Below are 8,671 nucleotides of genomic sequence, written 5' to 3' on the forward strand. Positions count from 1 at the left end.
TTACACTACTACTACTCACCAATTTAACATGTTTAGCTCTATAACATTTAAATGCTCCACTCCAATGCCTAAGAGAAAAAAATTTAACGAATATTTTTTAATGTATGACCTGCATCACTGTACAGAAGACTGCCATATGATAGAAATATTTACACCGTGCGCATACAGTTATTATTATTCTTTTCCTAATCCCTGACTGATCATTTTTAATCTAGCATGTATTATAGTATATATTAAATTCATCATCCAGCTGTTGCTCTGCAGAATTCTCTCCCCAAGGAGAAAAAAATTACGCCATCTAGCGGAAAATCACACGGCTTTTTCGGCGAGAATGTCTTCAAAACAACAAAAATGGCGCCGGCAACGCTTGTGGGACGTTTTCAGCGAATGTTGGTGATTTTAAAGTAATTTTCAGTGATAAATAAAATTTTTTTTGCAATCATTGCACTTACCCGGCGGGCAAATGCAATGAAATTTGTACTCTCCCAACAATAAAAACTACTTGCCCAGGGAGATCGGGCGATGGTTAACATTGAGTCTTGGTATTATAATTATTCTTTATTTATTTGTTTTTACATTCCTTTAGTTTAGATTTACACTAAATATGTTCCTGATAAGGATATGCACTACAAATGTCATTAGAGTTTCATTTATATGGCTAGCAGAATATTAAAACAAAAGTGCTACTATGCAATTCATTCTTGAAGTATGTGTATACAATGTGATTTATCCTGATTAACCAGGCAAATTTGGCAGGTATTTGTGATTTAAGATTTTAATCGTTGCACAGCTATACATAATACAATAGACTCAGGCAGGCCCAAAGTTGGTCCTTGGTGAGGCGTTATTCTACAGGTTTCACAGGTTTCCCTGCTTTAGCACAGCTGATTCAGATGACTGCAGTTCAGCAAAAGCCTGTTAATCAGCTATGATTGGATATCAGCTGTGCTGGAGCAGAGAAACCTCTAAAACCGGCTGAACAGCATCCCTGAAGGACTGTTGACCTCCCCCCCTCCAAACCTTGCATGCTTATAATGGGTAAGAAAATATGAAGCATGACCGAACTCTGTGCATTGTCAACATGAGGGGAAAAAATCCCTTTTGTGACGAGTAAGAGCTGTGCACTTTTTCATTCCCCATGTCTCTTTATAGACTCTTGATTTTCAAATTTTTTTAATATAAAATGAGCTAACATTTAAATCCAGACTTTCTATTTGCTTTGATTTAATTGTAATTTGTGCCCACCTGCAGAGATGATTTGAATGTTGATTTTTAAATCAACATTACTCTACCGCTGTTTTTTTTCTGCTGGGCTAACTATGTCTGTATGCACAGAAAACCTGTCTCCATCCTGTCATTGTACCAATACAACAACGACTGCAGATATATTTGCATGTCAGTTTGCACCCGACTGTCAGAAGTATTTAAAAAGATGCAAAAACTGCGGCCGCAGCTGAGTTTCTGATTGGAAGATCGCTTTGCACATGATACATATTTACATTTGCAAATCCTTCAACCATGAATATGATGTTTAGTAATTAGAGTATCAACTGTATATTAATTCAAGCGCACACCCCCAAAAATGGTTTGCATACTCTGCAAATGCAAATCACTTTGGACCTTCTAAGAAGAAGCGTAAAAACATGTCTGCAGCCGTTATGTGCCTATGTGTCTTATCATCCTGCCATTGGGTTAATAAGATGTGGTTTGGAGCACAGAGCCATTTGCCTTTCATCTAAGTTTATAAATTCTGCTTGAAGCTGCATTTACAAACAGTCAAGCTGTTTGAATGATTCCTGCTTGAAATGTAAGAACTTTGCCTTGTAGTGCTGTTAAAAATAAAAATGCTGACCAGGCTAGCTAAATGCCCCACAGACTCATTTATTTAAGCAGAGTTTATAAATCCTACTGGTGATATTCGGAAATCTGTTTGCATTGATCGTCTACAGAAACTTTCAATGTGGCTCCAACCTGCCTAACTGTTCATTTAATCAATTTGTAGCTCAGATTGTCTAAATATTTAGCTGTTTTTTTATTAGGTTACCTTCTGTAACTGCTTAGTTTATAGTTTCTTAATTATTCTGGTAAAGTAATTTTTTTAATTTCAGATTTTAAAATTATGTTTGTGCCACCTTCTTGCCCAGTGCTCGCCAAAAGGCTTTTCAGGCAAAATAATGACTTTATTACCATCAATATTATTATCTGTATGTGTTTTAGAACCAGTTCTGGATCTATATGTTGACTTGAATCTGGTGATTCTGTCTAAAGAACAGCTGATCCTTTTTTTATGTCCGGCGTGACGAAACATGCCTCTGATGAATCGTCTTGTGATTAAAATGAGTAAAAGAAAAGTTGACAGTTTCTCAAAAACACAGTGTGGGGGGAAAAAATTGAGATTCTCTAGAGTCACATATATAGAGACACGATATATACACAGAAAAATTTTTTTGTCTCTCTCTCTATACCCCAAAAGCACAAAACATCTCAGAGAGAAAAGTGTTGCACACAAAAAAGAACTAATCCAAAAAAAACCAAAAAACTTCCCAAAAAATGGTAATGGTTAAACAAAAGGGGGGGAAATTTTTTTGGACTGACACAACCTTCACAGCTTTATCCTCATTATAAGTAAGGGAGGCAAACTCTGTCTAGGTCAGAACTGGCCTGATTACCGTTCCATAAGGGCCGTATCTCTTTGCAAAGATGTGAAAATAAAGTGTTGACTTAGTGAAATCAATTGATCTCCGTTTATTTAACTGAGGTGAATAGTTGAATAGTTTTTTCCTATTACAAGGCACTTGGTTTTATTTCTCTTGAATGGGAGAAAGACTCTTGGTGTGCTCTTTCCAGAGAACTATATGTGCCCAATCCAAAATGCAAGGTGTCAAACTGCAGGAACATCTATATTTATTCTAGGCTTTTTAAATTGAGGCTGCTCAGAATGCTGCAGGTAAAATGCTGTCTGATCAAAGCTGCTTCACTCAACCTGCTTCTAAAGAAACCAACCAACCATCCCTTGGAGTAAAAACAGACTGCATGAGACCAGAGCGAACAGTGATGGTTGTTCAGTGGTGGGAAACCTTACCTATAATCCAGTCCAGTGTGGGTACAGTATGCGTGGATGTGGCAGTGAGCCATCAGGCCGTCGGCGTTGCAGGGCGTGGCCGTCTTTTCACAATAATCTCCAGAGTATCCCTCCACACACGATCCTCTCCGACACACGCCGCCACTGCCGGGCCGGTTATCGCACACGCCATGCAGGCAGCGGCACTCTGAGGAAATGACAGCAGATCGGCTCAGCTGACTGTCTGCATCAACAGCAAGAACTGCTTTTTGCTCCAACAGGTTTAGAACATGAAGTTCTACTCAGATTCATGCTGCTAGTGCCAAAAAATCGTGATTAATCCAGTATTGAAGTAATCATCAACTAATTTAGAAACCGATTAAACATTAAGTGGAGCATACAGATTGTAAAACATGACTGTAGGTGACAGAGAGACTTCATAACTTTGGGCAGATGAGAACAGTAGGTACACCAGGTAGCGTGGAGGAGTCTATCTGCTGTCAGGAGGTTGATCTGGACTGTACTGTGCAGCAGGTTGTGCTTTATCAATGTCAAAGGGTCGATCGAATGATTCTATAGGGTATTTGGTCATTAAGGTCTCTGAATAGGGTGTGTAACTTTGGTTGGGCTGAAAATGGCATATTTGTTGTCCTGTGAGCCCTATTGGAAGCCTGGTTAAAAGCCCTAGAATGAAACGGCAGGTTTTCTTCCTTTTATGGTTTGATCATGAATATTTAGATGAGCTGTGCTCTGATTGGTTGGTTTATAACGAGTGAAGCTGCTGAGCAAAGACGCATCATAGCAACAAGCACTCTGTCAGGACTCCTGTCTGTCTGTTTGTGTTTCTGTGTTTGTCTCCCTTCATCCACCAGGAGGCGCCTGGTTCTGGTCCGCCTCCTCACACACCTGCTGATGGTTTCCTCGTTANGGTTTAGAACATGAAGTTCTACTCAGATTCATGCTGCTAGTGCCAAAAAAAAAAACAATTGGATTAATCGTGATTAATCCAGTATTGAAGTAATCATCAACTAATTTAGGAACCGATTAAACGTTAAGTGGAGCATAGAGATTGTCACCTACATGACTGTAGGTGACAGAGAGAGAGACTTCATCACTGTGGGCAGATGAGAACAGCAGGTACACCAGGTAGCGTCGAGGAGTCTATCTGCTGTCAGGAGGTTGATCTGGACTTCACTGTCTAGCAGGTTGTCCTTTACCAATGTCAAAATGTTGATCGAATAATTCTGTAGGGTATTTGGTCCTTAAAGTCTCTGAATAGGGTGTGCAACATTGTTGGTCTGAAAATGGCATATTAGCTGTTCTATGAGCCCTAATGCAGCCTGGTTAAAAGCCCTAGAATGAAACGACAGGTTTTCTTCCTTTTATGGTATGATCATGAATATTTAGATAAGCTGTGCTCTGATTGGTTGGTTTACGAGTGAAGCTGCTGAGCAAAGACGCATCATAGCAACAAGCACTCTGTCAGGACTCCTGTCTGTCTGTTTGTGTTTTCTGTGTTTGTCTCCCTTCATCCACCAGCAGGAGGCGCCTGGTTCTGGTCCGCCTCCTCACACACCTGCTGATGGTTTCCTCTTTAATGGAGTGTTCTTAAGCTGCTGACTGCCACTACCTCAACGCCAGAGTGTTTGCCAGTTTTGGGTACTAGCCAAGCTGAGTTTTGCTGAGTCAAACTGAGTTCTTGTCAACCGGAGTTTTAACTTTGTTTTTGTCTTTGCCTCTCGACAGGAAGTCATCCTGCAAACTGAATTTTTCTGACCTTCTCTCCATGGAAGGATCAACTGAGCTTCAAACTGAGCTGGGGTTCAAACAGGAGATTTGGATCCACTTTCCCCAAGAGATCGTTTGAGCTTCGCACTGAGAAGGGGATTAATCTCCACTACGACCCGTTCAAGTACTGCAGGAAATCTGAGTGGCAGTCAGTTTCTCCGTTAACAACTGCATTCTGTGCAAACCCTGTTCCGCCCTCCACCGAATCAGACAAAGACTGGAACTACAGCATACAGACTGGAGTCAAGGATTCAACAACTTCTCTGGAAACGTGAGTCAGCAACCAAATCCTCTTCTCCAAGTTCTCGAGCCAAATTTCCCACTGAGCCTGAACTAACCGCTGTGTCTTCCCCTCACTTTTCAGTTCCGGTTGAGCAGTGTTCAGAGCAACACTTCTCTCATTATTATCGCTTCAATAAAACCTGTTAAACCTTTTCCCTGGTCTCCATGTTTGGTCTTCTGCATACGGGTCTGAACCTTGGTAAAATCATGACACACTCACTCACTGAAACATCAGATTGTTGATATGGTAGGGTGACCAGACGTCCTCTTTTTCAGTGACATGTCCTGCTTTCATACCAAAAAAAATGTCCGGGGGGAATTTCAAAATCATCCGGGATTTTCCTCTAGGATCGGATTGAACTTTGAATCAGGCCAGTGACTTTTTGCTCCTAAACATGATTAGCCCCTCATCTAGTCACTGACCTGTGTTTTCTACCTTTGCAGTATATCCAGTTATCTGCCCCGCTGATGATCAGCTGCTCGCTGAGTTATTTGTTTTAAATAAAGCTTGTTGAAAACAGTCCTGAACTGTCTGTCTGAATATTGGGTCCAAGTTTGTGGTTGTTACATTTATATTTAAGATTAAAAAAAGATCTCTGTCAATATGCTCTATCCATCACTCTTCAGGCGGAAAGCATTAGTTGTACCTGGTTTAATTTTGTAAAAAAATATCTTCTTTTAGGAACCTTTAACTATCCGATTATTAATCGATTAAATTATGAAAAAATAATCGACAGATTCATCGATTTGCAAATTATTAATTAGTTGTCGCCCTAAATGCTGCACAGCAAAATAAATAATCAGAATCTGTTAAAGCGCTCTGATTTATTTCAAACACGTTTCAGATCAAACGGGTTTAAGGATGAGGAGGAGACGCTAACCTTCGTCGCAGTTTTCTCCGTGTTTGGACGGATCCGTGCAGATATGACAGGCGAGTCCTTTGAATCCGGAATGGCAGCTGCATGAGCCGTTACCATGGATACCGTCAAAACACTGTTGACATGGGGAAAAAAAAAAGACATTTACAGCAGCACACACCCATATAACACAGAGACAGACGTTCCAGAAGGTTCCTCACTGCTCCTTTGTCGTAGCAGGGATGCTGGAATCCTCCGATGCACGGTTTACAGTCCGGACCGTAGAAACCTTTGCAGCACTCCGCCACCTGCCCAACACATCGCACTCATTAAAAGGACCACACTGCAAAAACGAGCTAGAAAAATGTCTATTTCCCCTTGAATTGAGTAGGTATGTTATGTTTCTGGCCTGTTAACTAGTATTTGTTTTCATTCCCCTCCCCCTTCTGCTCTGTGCATTTGGCCTCCTTAAGCAGGCCTCTGACTAGTTGACAGTGCCAGATTGCCTGAAAGCCTTGGCTAGTAAGCATCCAGCATTTTTCTGTCTGTCTACCTGATCCTGACATGTTTCTGCCTCTTGATTTTTTGAGCCTGCCTAGCCATTGTTGGATCTGTTTTTTGTGCCGCCTGGATCCCTGACCTGTTTCTGTGCCCTGACCTTGTCCCTGGATTCTGGTTTGGATTCTCTGAAAATCAGATCACCTGGCTCTGACCCTGGACCTCCTTTGACCAAGATTGTCTGCCGAGCCTCAGTGAGAATTCACTGTCAAGCAACCTAAGTTTTCTGGAACCAAGACACCCCGCCTGGATATTAAGGAAGGTTAGTGGCTTAGCAGTCTGAACCTTAAATCATCAATCTCAGCCACTAACCTGTTCTCTCCCCTCCAGAGGCTCTGGCTCCCCTGATCCTGAATAACCTGCATTATTCCCTCAATAAATCTTTTAAAGTTATTTCCTGTTGTGTTCTGGTAGTTTCTGGGTCCTTCCATGATTTCCAATGGAATTATTATTTTAGTCTCAATATAAGATAATTAGATATGATGCCCTTGAAATAAAGCAATGCAATTTTTTTTCTTATTTTAAATGTAAATAGTCCTGATCCATTGGCAAAGTGTGTCACTTATCTCCCTAATTCAAGAGAAAAACGCCTTTATACTAAGAAAAAAAATGACTTATGTAGATTTCAATTATTGCAGTGCAGGAGTCAACAGGATTAATTATTGAACATTTATCTGCTACAGCTGGGTTTTGCTGCTGCAAACTGAAATATCACTAATTCACATCATGCAGCCCCCAAAGTAAAGCCAACAATGATCTGCAGACATGGACTTAGAATGACTAAAGAGGATCTGGTATAATTTAATTAGACATCCGATCATCTTGGTAGAACAAGGGTGGTGTTCTATCTGTACAGGTATAGACAGCGCAGTTAATGAAATATTTTCCCTCATGATTTAAAGGAGCAGCAGGTCTACAGATGATGGAGCTTCTCTGCCGATCTCTACGGTAAAGGCTGGCTGTCCTACAGAGGAAGCTCAGTCAGACGCTTACATCCTGGCTCCTTTGGTCAGGATCCAAACCGTCTGACTAAAGGGCAAGATTGAATAATAGATGAGCAGAACGTCAACCTTTAGCTCAGCTTTACAGCTACAGTTTTTTCAAGATGCTTCACAAAATACCAGCAACAAGAGCACCTGGAGCCCCACCACAGACTCCATGCAAGACCAAGAACAAAAAAAAACTGTCTAATGTGATAAAATTGGTGTCACATCAGGACAGAGTGAGACAAGAGCAAAAAGTGGGGAAGCTTTAACTAAGCAGCAAGCTCCGTTCAAAACGACTTATTTATACTACTAACTAATATTTATTACCGCAATTTTCGGACTATTAGCCGCACCTGAATATAAGCCGCAGAAGTTAAATTGCATGATTTGTACATATACAAGCCGCACCGGACTATAACCCGCAGGTTTTTTATGCTTAATGCCCGTCTTTCTCGCTGTCGTTCTGTCTCTTTCCACTCGTGGTAGAAGTCTGCTTCCGGAGGACCTCCACATTCCCGCGCGCGCGGCTACCGTACTTTTGTGTTGAAGCAAATGTGACGTCAACATGGCGGATGGTAAAATCCATAGATTTAGGTATTACTTGGCTGTAAAAGTCCATAGATAAGCCGCATTGTTATATAAGCCACAAGGTCGAAAAATGAAGAAAAAGTTGCGGCTTATAGTCCGAAAATTACGGTACTCCCTTCCCTCAGATGACTCTGAAACGTTTTTATGTTTTTAAAACAAGTCAATGGTATGAATTAGCTTTTAAAACATTTTGGAGCCTGGCCATTTAGTGTTAGGATCAAAATTTTACAGTGTACCTTATGTGACAGTTATTTTAACAAATATTGGCCAGAGCCTTTACATGACCTCATAAGCTAAATATAAAAGATCCAGGAGGTTTCCAGAAACCATCCACATATATCTCTTGCTCATTCTTTGTTTTTCTGAGGCTAGGTTGATCTCAGCTGAATCGTACAAGAATATCTAATAAGGATAAAGACCTTTGTCCTTCTGCAACGATTGAGATTTTATAGTTTTAAGCCGCTGTCACACCTTGACGATTTAGACAGTGGCGGCCGGCCCATAGGGGGCGCTGGGGCACCGCCCTCCCTGATAAGAAGAGAGAAACGTAA

General features: G+C 41.0%; 1 protein-coding gene across 1 annotated transcript in view; it reads right to left on the reverse strand.

Annotated features, from left to right (window-relative positions):
* The window catches only part of stab1 (stabilin 1), a 163,052-nt gene that overhangs the window by 115,950 nt on the left and 38,431 nt on the right, over nucleotides 1-8,671 (reverse strand). The window contains exons 21-23 of the mRNA XM_015385033.1: nucleotides 6,210-6,296; nucleotides 6,013-6,124; nucleotides 3,083-3,269 (exon numbers count right to left, since the gene is read on the reverse strand). Of these exons, the coding sequence (XP_015240519.1) occupies nucleotides 3,083-3,269; nucleotides 6,013-6,124; nucleotides 6,210-6,296 (386 nt within the window). The remainder of the gene's footprint in view (nucleotides 1-3,082; nucleotides 3,270-6,012; nucleotides 6,125-6,209; nucleotides 6,297-8,671) is intronic.

This window comes from Cyprinodon variegatus, unplaced genomic scaffold, assembly GCF_000732505.1.
Source record: "Cyprinodon variegatus isolate N-32 unplaced genomic scaffold, C_variegatus-1.0 Scaffold330, whole genome shotgun sequence".
NCBI classification, from domain to species: Eukaryota; Metazoa; Chordata; class Actinopteri; order Cyprinodontiformes; family Cyprinodontidae; genus Cyprinodon; species Cyprinodon variegatus.